The 13,747-nt window shown below is 37.6% G+C and overlaps 1 protein-coding gene across 10 annotated transcripts in view; it reads left to right on the top strand.

Moving 5' to 3' along the window:
* dclk2a (doublecortin-like kinase 2a) overlaps positions 1 to 13,747 on the top strand; it is a 52,577-nt gene that overhangs the window by 4,139 nt on the left and 34,691 nt on the right. For all 10 annotated transcript variants that reach the window (XR_003288254.1, XR_003288253.1, XM_026260621.1 and 7 more), the window contains exon 2: positions 1,652 to 1,992. Coding sequence is in view for 8 of the 10 variants with exons in the window: in XM_026260621.1 (XP_026116406.1) it covers positions 1,652 to 1,992 (341 nt within the window). In the remaining 2 variants the exon portion in view is untranslated. The remainder of the gene's footprint in view (positions 1 to 1,651; positions 1,993 to 13,747) is intronic.

The raw sequence follows: 13,747 nt of genomic DNA, 5'->3' as shown, positions 1-13,747 counted from the left end.
AGTAGGAAATAAATAAAAAATATCGTGCATGTACAGTTCTCTCTCCACCTTCAATACCACGACTTAGGTGCCCTTGAGCAAGGCATCGAACCCCCAACTGCTCCCCGGGCGCCGCAGCATAAATGGCTGCCCACTGCTCCGGGTGTGTGCTCACAGTGTGTGTGTGTGTGTGTGTGTGTGTGTTCACTGCTCTGTGTGTGTGCATTTCGGATGGGTTAAATGCAGAGCACAAATTCTGAGTATGGGTCACCATACTTGGCTGAATGTCACTTCTCTTCATAAAAGAAAAATCAATAATTTTGACCCATACAATTTGTTTTTGGCTATTGCTACAAATATACCCCTTTGACCTAAGTTTTGTGGTCCAGGGTCACAAATATTTTTCCTGTTTATTCATCAGAAGGCATAACTGTTGTAAATATGACATTCAGACATGTTTTCTCTAAGGTAGGGAGGAAGCAGGAGGGGATGTTTGGTTTCAAGGGTTGTTTGTCCTCTTTTGAGACACTAGCGTATCTTTTGTCCTGACAGCACTGCACTCCTTAGGATGACAAAGCTCTATTTTCAGACCAGCTGCCTCTGCTGTAGTGCCAAGATGTGCCACCATCACACATTAACAACAAGCATGGCCTTTATGCTGCCGCACACACTTTCATGGGTTTTAAGTATTTAACGCATGTTAAATATCACACAAGTTGATGTTTAGTTATGTTAACATTTCATAATCAACTCCATAATGAAAGAATTTATGCAATGTTTCTTGGGAAATAAAATTACATGTGGTATTCATTTATATGGCCTTTTGGTTTGTGAAGTATAGCTATGGGAATGGGAGTATGTTTAAAATACTTTGCCTTGGACTTTGTCCAAAACCACAGCTGAAAAGTGTTGAGAGGCAGAGCTGGGGTCACGGATAGGTTACGAGTGTTTTATTCAACCCAACCCTTTGCAGTCTCCCGTTGTCTTATACATTTATGATGGCAGTATATTATTATATTTAATTTTTTATGAGATGCTGAGGTGCATAGAAGCATGTATCAACCTTAGTGTGAAATATATATGTTGATAAATTATAGCAACTTTACATTTCAGAATTGCTATATCACAAAATAGCAATTTTATATTTATAGGAATTTAAATATGGCTCTATATCTCAAGATACGACTTTATTTCTCACTTTTATTTGACATAAACTTAATATATCCCAGTTGCAACTTTCTCATAATTGCAAAATTGTCTTTATTATAATGGTGGTTTTATATTCCAAAACTGTATCAAACTGCAATTGTATGTTACTTTTTGACCTTAATTGTTATTTTAAACTTCAGCTCACAATTACCTGTTTGATTTTGTTTAACTGCAAAAAAATCTTTCATATAAGATTTAGTAGAATTAATGTTATATTTAAAAACTTTTGAATCAATATTTAATCAAGTAAAAATAGGCCGTATTCATCACATTATTTAAATGTCTACTTCATAAATATCTAAAATCACCTCCAAAACATGATGTCAAAAATGCATTTGGAATTAAATGAATAATTTAGGATTTCAGTAAAGTACTTTCATTCATTCATAACTGAAGACCTATATCTGCATTTTGAAGCATTTTGAACAAAACCATTCCATTCATCTTATTCTTCTCTCGGCAGGTGAAAGCTATGTGTGTGCTTCCAATGAACCATTCCGTAAAGTGGAGTACACTAAGAATGTCAATCCCAACTGGTCAGTCAACGTGAAGACGGGCACATCCCGCTCGCTGCCATCCCTTACCACATCAAAGAACGAGCTGAGAGAACGAGAGAGCAAAGACTTCATCAAACCCAAGCTGGTGACGGTCATCAGGGGTGGTGTCAAACCCCGTAAAGCTGTCCGGATCCTCTTGAATAAGAAGACGGCTCACTCCTTTGAGCAGGTGCTCACGGACATCACTGATGCTATTAAACTGGATTCTGGCGCTGTGAAAAGACTCTATACTCTGGAGGGCAAACAAGTAAGTGATAGATCTAAAAAGTCATTTAATAAAATTATTTAAATAAGGATATTAGCTAAAGCCCAAAGGGGGTTGAAATGGCCCCTATGGTTTCAATAAGGTCATTAATCTAAATGCTGTGTGAGTGATTTATGCTCTGGGTCTGGAAACCATAGGAAACCAGCATAGGCCTATTATTTGGCATAATATCATTACTACGTCTTTACGTTGAACAGCTATAACTTTTTATTCCTATGCCAAAGGCTCTACAAACTCTACACACTGCATTTTTATATTAGATGTATGGTTGCATAGACACAAGTGCATAGCAAGATTCAAAATTTCAGTTCCTCATAGGAACACATTTGCCTCAAGCATGCATGTTTTTTGCCATGATTTTTAGTTTTTGACATTTAGGTAATTTTAGTATAAATTTGATATTTTCATGACCTGCTCATACAATAAATATGGGTTTTTTTTTTTTAAATGTCATCTCTGGAGATGATTTTCATAAATTCATAAGAAATTTGCAGACATATGAATTATATATATCAGCTGATTAGTTGGGTTTGTATTCTATTCTAGAAGTCAACATTTACCAGTCCTTTTTAGCAGCCCTAAGTTTAAGCAAGTTAAGTCTATAACTTCCTAACTTGTGAGGTGAAGAAGAGGTGAAGTTTGTATCTTCCTATTCTCACTGCATTTCTCCTTCTTCTTGGATGCTCCAATAGAGCATTGTCCTGGAAAAAACGAGGCCACACTTTGTGTTTTATCACCTTTAAAAAATGTGAACGCTTCAGTGATGCTACCCTCAAGGGACTCTCAAATAATGATCTGAGCTGTTGTCGTATAGATAGTGCAGAATTATACATCAGGAGCTGGTAATTACCACCTGAACCCTCTTTAATTCTGAATCTGCTTTAACCAGTCCAGACGGGATTTCCAGATGGGGCATGTCTTTAGTCACCTCTGTGGTTATTAGGACACTAAAACAAGTCATTCTCATTTCATTTATGTGGTTAAACCAATCTGCAGTTCATTCTAAGTAAAACAAAGAGTCAAGTAAATAAATGTGTTGGATTCTGTTGCAGCTTTACATCATTCATTGATATTTTATCTTAGTAATGAAATACTTATTAATAAGAAGTAATCAAAATTCTTTGGTTATTAACAGTAGTATCTGAAAGAAAATAGACCGGAAGAGACAGTACTGGCAGAAAGCACAATTGACCTTTGTATTATGGTAATGGCAGGGACACTGAGCATTCAGCCATGGTCTTTCCAGCAGAGACAGTATTCAGGACTATTCAAATATTACCCTCTCTAGTCTGTGTGCTCCTCTGTATTAGTTTACTAGTCTTTTAATCATTTGAGACACTATATCTTTTGTTTCCTAAAAATCTAAATGTTGATTTTCAGCAAATGTAGAATACTCATTGTTTATGTGGAACAAAAATAAATTTTGAAGGATTTTCATGCAGAAATCTTATGGGGGCAGGGGAATTATCCCCTTCTGTTCTCATCCAAAAAGCACACCTGGTGGGTTGTGGATAGCTGATGTGTCTTGATGATGTTGTCATGGATTCGGCACATCAGTGGTGAATTGTATATAGAAAGCTCCTGGCTGCCTCTTGACCACCGTGAATCTCTTTGGAATATAGTGAGAGAGCGTATTCGCATATTTGAAGTCTGTCCCGGCTTGATCTGTCTTAATTATGCTAAACTCCCTCCAAGAAATGCCTGACAAAGATGAATGTAGAATTATTATGGAAATGTCTCAGGCTGGATTTATCTGACAAAGTGGCTGAAATAAGTCACTCACCTCGTCCTCTGTTATTTGGGTGTGTGATATTGTTGGAAGAAATAGTCATTTTGAGACCATGCAAACTAACCGACAGAACCCTCATGGAGGTCCCGCAGTGCTCTGTTTTCGGCCCTTTTTGTTTCAGTATTTACATACTCTTAGTCACATCCGGTCTCAGTTATTATTTCTATGCAAAAGACATTCACATCTATATTTTCACTTGTTCTGAATAAGACCTTCCACTCTTATAATCTTACATAATACCTGCATTTAGGTCTGGTTGCACTCTCACCTCCACATATATAACAATGCCAAAACTCTGGTTAGCACCACAGCTCTGCAACTAATTCCCATTGAACTTTTAAAGGGGGGGGGGGGGGGGGGTGAAATGCTATTTCATGCATACTGAGTTTTTTACACTGTTAAAGAGTTGGATTCCCATGCTAAACATGGACAAAGTTTCAAAAATTAAGTTGTACGTTTGAAGGAGTATTTTTGTTCCCAAAATACTCCTTCCGGTTTGTCACAAGTTTCTGAAAGTTTTTTTCAGAGTATGGCTCTGTGTGATGTTAGATGGAGCGGAATGTCCTTATATGGGTCCTGAGGGCACGTTTGCCGGAAGAGCGCGCGCTCCCGTATAGCAGAGCACTGAGAGCCTCCTTGCAAATATCTCTGCCTCCTTGTTAGTGCGTCTGCCTCCCATGCCGGAGACCCGGGTTCGAGCCCCAGTCGTTGCTGCTGCTGCTCTCGTTCAGTTTCAGCCTCGGGATCTGATTCTGGATCATAAATAAACGGCTGAATCTGACTGTAAGCCATGGTTTGTTTTGGATGATGGTTTTTCCCTCAAGATAATGTCACAGCTTCCACATGCTCTCAACGCAAAAGCCTACTGGCGCTCGTGATTCTTTAGCTCCGCCTACACGTCACGCATCCAGCCGGTCGTGTTTTTCCGGGAAAAATTGGTACAGACTATCTTTCTGTTATGAATATAATAAAACTAAAGACTTTTTTGAGTTATGAAGGATGCAGTACTACTCTATAGGTACTCAAGATTAACAGGATATTGAGTGAAAACGAGCATTTCACCCCCCCCCTTTAATGATTGTTATTATTATAACTTAGAAAAGGTTGGACTTTTAACCTAAGTAGACTTCATTTGTAGAAAACATTTAAATTGAACCATATGTTATTCATTTGTAGAAAACATTTAAATTGAACCATATGTTAGACAGACTCAACCTATCAAATGGATGTTTAGGAAAAGTGCTCTACATTATTCATTGACTTTATGTATCTGAGATTGAGCAGCCAATGGCAGAATACCACTTATAAATGTGGGCTTTAGTGCTGTCTATGATTGGGAAGAGCATGTCATCTACCCTGCAGCACAAGGAATCCTAATGTCTGTTAGTGGCTCAGTGGGAGTAGCTTCTGGCACACACACAAATGGTTTGTCAATGATAAGCATTAAAAATGTATGATGGGATAGCACTGCAGTGATACCCATGTCTTTTAAACATTTTAGGAATATCCCTTTTATTGAAGAGACATTTTATGAATCGTAACAACAGCAAATGGGATTTTTTATTTTTTTTTACATTTAGATCACAATATGAAGTCAAGGTTAAAAAAAAAAAAAAAAAAAAAAATATATATATATATATACATGTATGTGTGTGTGTGTGTTGTTGTATTTTTATCTAATGGTTTAAAAGTAGCAGCTTTTAGTTCCAGGTCATTTTTAGTAGCATTTGTATTGTACTTTTACATGCCTACTAGATCTCATTTGCACCTCTAATGGTTTAAAAGTAGTCATGGGACCCCAAAGCGTATTATATTTATAGAATATGCTCTACTGTACATAAATTGGTCCTTTTTATCTCTATACAGTTTATCCTGTGTACTCACCTCAGCAATCATATAATGAGGCATTTGTGCATAGATCAGTGCTGCTGTACTGTCACTGTGTCTTTTCTTAGCCTAAGTAAGATTAACCTCTTTGATAAATCTCTTTACAACTGAGGAATGAGAAATGGCATGAGAAGAAAAACATTCAAGCGTTCAGATTGGCACTTTATATTTGTAGACACCAGTAACAAGGTTCCAAGAAACACCCAACTAAATCAAAATGCAGTGCAAATCCATCATACTGACTTAGATGAAACTTGTCTTACATTTAAGCTGCTTACTCAAACACTCAATACTCATCTTATTGCTTTCATGGGATGAGTGTGTTTGTGTGTGCTTGTATAACTGTATACAGTATATATGTCTGTAGATGCACAGTAGGCTTAATTTGTTTTGGAACTGTGTTTACTTGAGAGCCTTTTGGTTGGGTCAAGCAGGGCATCATTGCATGTCATATCTGATTACAGTTGGTATGCCCTCAATATGACTGTGAATGTGAAGAGCTAGAGGTGGCATGTCCTCAATTCACAGCTGCGAACACACTAGATGAAAAGGACATCCCCTGCTCCAGATTATATGGTGTAACTAGTCTGTTTCTGAAGATATGTGTGCTAGTGTGGCGTAAAGAGAACTGAAGCCCAAGAACCCATATTGGGCAGGGTAATATTAGCTGGGATTTATTTGTTTATGCGCTGTATATATTTATGTATTTATGCTACCTTTTAAGGTTTGGAGTCTGTAAGAATATTTTGACCAAAACATATTACAAAATTTTATTACAATTTAAAATAACTGTTATTACTTCAATAGCAACGCTAAATTTTCAGTAGGCATTGATTACTCCTGTCTTCAGTCTCACATGATCCTTCAGAAATCATCCTAATATGCTGATTTGTTGCTCAAACATTTCTTCTTATTATTATCCATGTTGAAAACACAGTTGTGTTGCTTAATATTTTTGTGGATCCATTATACATTATTTTCAGGATTCTTTAAAGGGGGCAGAACACACAGTTTATATCTCCATCTCCATTTTATCTCCGTCTTTAGTTTTATCATATTTACAAAAGGAAGATGTAGCTTTACGATTCTCTCCGAAAACAGCCGAACTCTTGGAGGCATGTTGTGGGTGGAGCTAAAGGAGGTTGAACTTTTAACCAGAGTAGACTTCATTTGTAGAAAACAGTTAAATTAAACCATATATGTCCAGTCTCAGCCTATCGCTTGCGTGCCAATTGCCAACAAAACAAAACAAAACAAAACACCAACATTTGATGCAGTTTTACTCCTGAGTGACTGAGTTCTTTTATCTCTAGGACTGCTCCATCTGTCAGTATTAAACGATGTGCAAATCCAGCGTTGAAATGGGCCTTGTTTATAAAACATTTTTCGCCGAAATGACATGAACAAACAAACACATTTGCGAAAATCTGTGGCTTCCCCGGATAACATAAACTACATTCACTGTTCAAAAAAAATAAAAAATAAACTTTCCAAAACTTATATGAACCCAGGAAAAGTGTAACTATCAATATAATTGTTTAAAAGCCTTTCTATGACTTATTATAAGACAAAACCACAGCCTTGCTCTAGTCAGAATCAAAAACCATCTGAGCCTGAGAATTATCCATTGCCTTGAAATCAAAGAAAGTCCCCCATCACAGGCTAAATTATGAATATTTAGGGGTAACATGCATGTTAACATGATAGCCACTGGATGCCATCTGCTTCCGAGCATTCCGAGCCTAATTCCCGGCAGGTGGGGGTGGGGATGCTGAGGCAAAGACACCCCACTGAGACTCCATCCAGATCTGCTGTAGTAATTGAACCTAACGGCTGGAGGATTTAAAGTGCAGCTGGCAGGTGTGGGCCACATTTAGGGGGGCTAGCGGATCTGTACTAGCCAACACAAGACTCTCTCAGTCAGATACGCTTCTTAACATCCAACTCCATGAATGCCAATCACTCTTTTCCCTTTCTTTTTCCCCCCCAAAGAGCTTTGCTTGGTTTTACACCACAGAAGCAGATGGAGAGAAAGAAGCTGCACTTTCTTTGGCATGAGTTTACATTAGGGTTGCCAAATTAGTAATAAGTAAATAAAACTGACCAGTTTTTGATGTATTAGCCTAGATGTTAGACGCATTACGTCTTCCCCCGGCTGCGTGCTTTGTGATTAGCTGATAATGGCAACCAATGACATGGTAATAGACCCTCCATAATGGTTTTATAAATCTGCATGAGGACAAGTCTGTCTCCAGGGAGACTGTTGAGGGGAGGTAGCGTGTGAGAGGCTGGGAAGAGGGGTCAGGCACTTAAGTTATCATCGCTAACCCACATGCACCCTGCTGCCGCCACCTCTTCCTCATTGAAGTCACTTTAAAAGTCATTTTTAAAACCCAAGATTAGAGCTCTGTTGGCTTTCCCAAGTCATATGCACATTTGGTGAAACCTCCGCATAGATCTTAAGACCTTAATCTTTCTGAAATCTGCTTAGGAATGAGAAATATGAATGTTTTGCTATGTGCCAAACACATGTTTTGTACCCAATCCAGTAATCTCAGCATATACTTGAAAAGGGATATGATTAGCAAAGCTGCAGACATGAACAGAAGATAAATGTACTCTAATAAGAGTCTAAAAATCTATCTGTCTATCTATCTATCTATCTATCAGGGTTTTTTCAGAATAACTACATATAACTATATCCGTCATACCGTGAAATAGAATTTTGAGCATACCGTCCACCCCTAACCATAGCCATGTCCAGCACTGACAGAGGGATACACAGATGGAGGAAGAGTGCAAATAAGAGTGTTTTAGTGTCTGAAATAGGTGCTGTGTATTTGGGGGAGTGATGGACAGTGGGGGTTGGTGATTGACACATGGGCCTGGAGTACATTAGCATACTAAAAGCCTTACAGCATTTTATGTTTGCATGACAGAATAATGTGAACAAGAAACTGATATCTGATAGCAGAGACAACAGACGTCAGACCACATCTCTTCAGGTCTTTTAAATCACATTAGATCATCAACGCACAGCAGGAAATAGGACACTTTGTTTCAGTACTTTACAGTCTGTCCGCTAGGGTTTATTGAGATGTCTAACATAATCTCTTTGTCCTGTCAATCACTCATATTAGTTTTACCTCACAGTCAGAGCAGGGATAATGAAATCAGCTATTTCAAATTAAATGAATTGTTAGTCAAAACAAGTGTAGGTTAGTTGCTTTCTTGTGATATAAAAATGTGAGGCGTCCTTAAGTGGCTCTGAGGCACACGAGGACATACACATTATTTGCTTCACTTGTTTTAAGGGCAGATCAGGATTAAAAGACTAATTGAGGTCAGACACAAAGTAGCATGAATCTGGATAACAATCATTCCCTGTTTTCCAATCAACACAAACCACCATCTGCATATGTGTCATTAATATAACAAAAATCTGTATGGATGCTTCATGTAAGTTGTGGGCAGAATAGAAAGTGTCTAGTGTCTGTGGCTTGTCTGACAGATCCGCCAGACCCAGCAGGCATCGCTAGGAGACACAGGGCTGGCACACGACCAGAAACATGTCAGTGGAGCCAGCCGGGGTCACTGTTTGATCTCAGTGCCCTCTTTTGTTTTTGTCTGCACAGTCTGGAGTCTTTATCAAGTGAGTCTGATGGGCGCAGACAAGGATTTCCACGTGCCCCATTGTTCACCTGTATCAGTTTCCTGTTTGTTGTCATTTTTCATTTTAACACATTCCTACTTACTCACGAATTCCTGTCCCCCCAAGGTTTTTTTTTTTTTTTAATGATCCAAAGCACCTAATATGATGCTGTTTTTAAGAAACTTCAACTGGTTGAACCTCAAAAAAAGGCTGTTTGAAAATAATAAAGCTGGTGGTGCTTTGCTTTGTCTCAGAAAACAGAGTATATTAACAATTGATTAATGTTCTTCATGAATGCTGAGAAATTGTTATTGACAAGTTGGTTATTGCATGTAGACCAGCATATGGAAAGTATACGATTAAAAGTATACTGGCAACTAATCATAAAATGTTTTTTCATGTTTAAATCTACATGGGTATAGGCTGCTTTTGTTGTTTTCAAAATAGGTCATGAATTTTATTTTTCATGCTGTCTATTTTCAATTTATTCTAGATTTTAATTTTTTTGGCAAATACATTTTTGTCTGATGTCAAAGATAATTTTTTTTTAGTTTTTTTCTTAAAAATTCACTAATTCCTGTCACTGGAAAATAAATAATGCAAAGCACCAAATATAATCTTGCTTTTAAGAAACTAGGACCAGTAAAAAAAAAAAAAAAAGTATTCTAAATCAATAAATAAAATAAAATACAAATTGTTGTTAGCCAAAATGAACTGTTTTAGGACTCCTGCATCTCAGAAACAGACTGTTGTTTATTAATGCTTCTAATCTTATAAATATTGTAGAGCAGATAAGCCCTTTGAGTCCCACACAGCAGGTTTAGCGTGGGGAGCCTGGTTCTGATGCTACTGGGGTTTGACAGCTCATCTCTTCGCAGTGATAAATGAAAGCTGATGTCCTGTTCCCCGCCTTGTCCTCATCAATTAGACTTTTCATGACTGTCTTCTGAGACTGCCTTCATTTTACTTTCATATCTCCACTGTAACAATTTTTTTTTGCTGGGTAACCTTTATGTGGTAACATCTAAATGAACTTTATTAATATTATTCAATATTTGATTATTCAGTACGATTCAAAGATTTGGTGCCTGTTGGATTTATAAATGTTTTTATTAATATTATCATTATTATTATTATTATTATTATTATTATGCATTTATTTGAACAAAAATGTCAATTTTAAAATGTAAAAATATTTCAATTTTCCTTTTTTTCTGTATTTTTGTTAAAATAAATGCTAACTTGATAGGCATAATAATAATAATAATAATAATAATAATAATAATAATAATAATAATAATACAACTGTTTTCTATTTAAATATTTTAACATGTATTTTATTTCTGTGATGCAAAGTTGGATTTTCAGCAGCGATTACTCCAGTCTTCAGTCAGTGTCACATGATCCTTCAAAAATCATTCTAATATGCCGACTTAAGCCTGGCTCACACTACAGGAGTTTTAAAATCATAACCGATTTTGAAATCTGGTTGCAGCTCACACGAGGAGAATCTTTTCAGATTGTCTTCCCTCAAATATTAAACATGCACACACTACAAGATTTGGTGCATTCATACTGAGGTGATTTCACTCCAGCGCTTCTCTTTCTCCTTGCAGTTGTGATGAGTTTTGCCATATTATACAGACAGTTGTGTTACTACAAAATGTCAAGAAACAGTTTCCTCTATCTCCACTATCCAACGAAGCCGCACATCAGTAATAGTAAAGAAAGTTTTGCACATTGGCTGTGAAAGTACTGACGAAATCATATTGCCATCAACATCCCAATTTAAATCCTAAATATCAAACATGTTTGATAATAATCGGGGCTGCCCTGATTTGTGTACGAGCAGATCGGGCGGTTCGAGATTCGATCGGTGAACGCTGCACATTACCAGATAATCCGCACCGAACATCGGGACAGATCGAGGTGCTCGACAAGATGTTTGCTCCGATTCTTGGGAAGGGGAAATCGGGGCTAATCCGTATTTTCCGGATTATGAGTCGTACTTTTTTCATAGTTTGGCTGGTCCTGCGACTTATAGTCAGGTGCGACTTATCAAAATTAATTTGACATGAACCAAGAGAAATGAACTAAGAGACATGAAGTCTTTTAGAGAATTTTGAATGGTACGTGAGGATAACAATTGTATTGTAGGCTATGTAAAACAAACATTATTAATATGGCCTATTCTGTGCCTCTTCCTGACGTACTATTTGTACAGTATTGAAGACTTATGAAACTGATGATGAGCACACTCACAAAATTTACTTTATTTCTTTAATTTCGAACCCACTGGACATGGCAGCAGAAGCGCCTCTTTATGTATGACTTTAAACGTATCAGCTGCTCAACACACAATTGTAACTGATTTTGTTCGGTGAAAGGGTCATTTGTCAACACTGCCTTTAATGGCATCCTTTATTTATGGCTGGTGTGAGGAAAACCGTTTTCCTTGACTTCCCTTTCCTCTGCTTTATTAGTTAGTAGCTAATTGCTGACAAACTCCTCTAAGCCTGGAAGGGTCCAGCTCATTCAAAGCCTCTGAGTAATCGTTGCTTGAGCTATATGTGCTGTTCTGTTTCTTCCCCTTCAAGTCTGCTTGGCTAATACTCTGATCTTGCATTGTTGACCTTCATGTACTCTGCTGTGGATCTCTGGTCAAATAAGAGCCCAATCAGCAGGACCATAGTGTGTCTCTGTTTTGAGCATAAAACTCATCCCCTCATCCCATTTATATGCTTTCTATTTCTTAATCCTTTCTTTCTTTCGGTCTTGACACAATGTAGAGCAATGCTGCTCTTACACCCTTCATTATTGTCAGCCAAATAAAGCAGGGCTGTTATTAGTCTTAGCACCCTGTCGGGTCTCTCTAAGCACAGGCCTGTACTTTAAGCCTTAGAGGAGCTTAATAACACAAGTCTTAATGAACACCTTGTAAGAAACTTAAAATAATTAAGAGACTTGTTTAGAAATTTGTAATGTTGATTATAACTAAAGTCACGTTATAGAGCTGACAACTATCATAACAACCCGGAAACCATCCTAGCAGATGCTTAAAATACTAAAAGTTGGCAACATGTAGTGACAATTTTTGCACATGCAGAATGCCTCTTTTTGTACAATTTAGTATTCATGAACACCAGACATTTACTTGCCATCTGGAGCCAACGGGATGTTCCTAGTGGGACCAATCGGGGAAATGAGGGAGACATCCCCTTAACCACTATATTAGGTGCTGTTGCTACACATCTGCCAACCATAGTACATAAGCACTTCTGCCACTCTATCAACTGATAAACAGCACAAGGCCCCTGACAAATTAATAATAATAATAATGCATTTTTATTAATCATGCACTTTTCTTAATTCAAAGAGCTTCAAGAAGCACAACAGTATAGAATGATGAATCTTTAAATATTTCCTAAAAGAGTTGGAGAATCTCTTAATTCCTGCTGGTAGAGCATTCCACAATTGTGGAGCTGAGACAGAGAAAGCTGTTTTTAATTAATATGCTGGCTGTTGAAGGATACACAACCCAGCAGAGCAAGTGGGAGTATAAGGGACAACTAAACTGGATAAATAGGTATGGGCATTCCCGTGAATAGCTTTATAAATTAAAGGGCACCTATTATGCCCCTTTTTACAAGATATAATAATGGTCTTGGGTGTCCCCAGAATGTATTTGTGAAGTTTCAGCACAAAATACCCCACAGTTAATTTATTATAACCATTTGAAAATGTCATTTTTGGGGCCTGTTTTAAAAAGAGCTGTTTTGGTGTGTACCACCTTAAATATAAATGAGCTGCATATCCCCGCCCTGCCTTTGGATGAGGGCGTAACTGGCACACCTATTACAATGAGCGATCGGTATCGGTAGAAGCAGAATGGCTGAGAGTGGGAGACCCGCTGTTTTGTATGGCATTCAGCCGTATATGTTTGAACCAGAATCAGACCCAGATGATGAAGAGACTCCGGCAGAAGAAACACAATTGAGAATGGAGCAGGACGTCTCTGAATGGTTGTTTGATACATTTATGTACTTATATTTTAATCGCGTCCCCTTTGCAATTATGGATGTGCAACACGCACTGTGATAACGTTCGCGCAATTTTTTTAAACTACAAACACAAATACTGTGATAACGTTTGCTAAGTACAAACGAAATTATATTGATGCGAGGGAACAATTGCGTCATGTTGACATTACTTGTCGTACAGGTGTTTATGTGGCAAATGTGAGAAGATGGCTACAGAACCAGAAAATATATGCTGCAGGGAGATAGAACAGGTATTAATTTATTTACATTTGTAATTGTTGCAAAAAATAATAAGTGACATAAAACTGTCATACGCTATTTGTTGTATCAAAGGTTACAAGACGGATGCAACAACTTCAAGTCACTCCA

This window comes from Carassius auratus, unplaced genomic scaffold (assembly GCF_003368295.1).
Source record: "Carassius auratus strain Wakin unplaced genomic scaffold, ASM336829v1 scaf_tig00215565, whole genome shotgun sequence".
NCBI lineage: Eukaryota > Metazoa > Chordata > Actinopteri > Cypriniformes > Cyprinidae > Carassius > Carassius auratus.
This window is presented reverse-complemented; position numbering and strand designations above follow the sequence as displayed.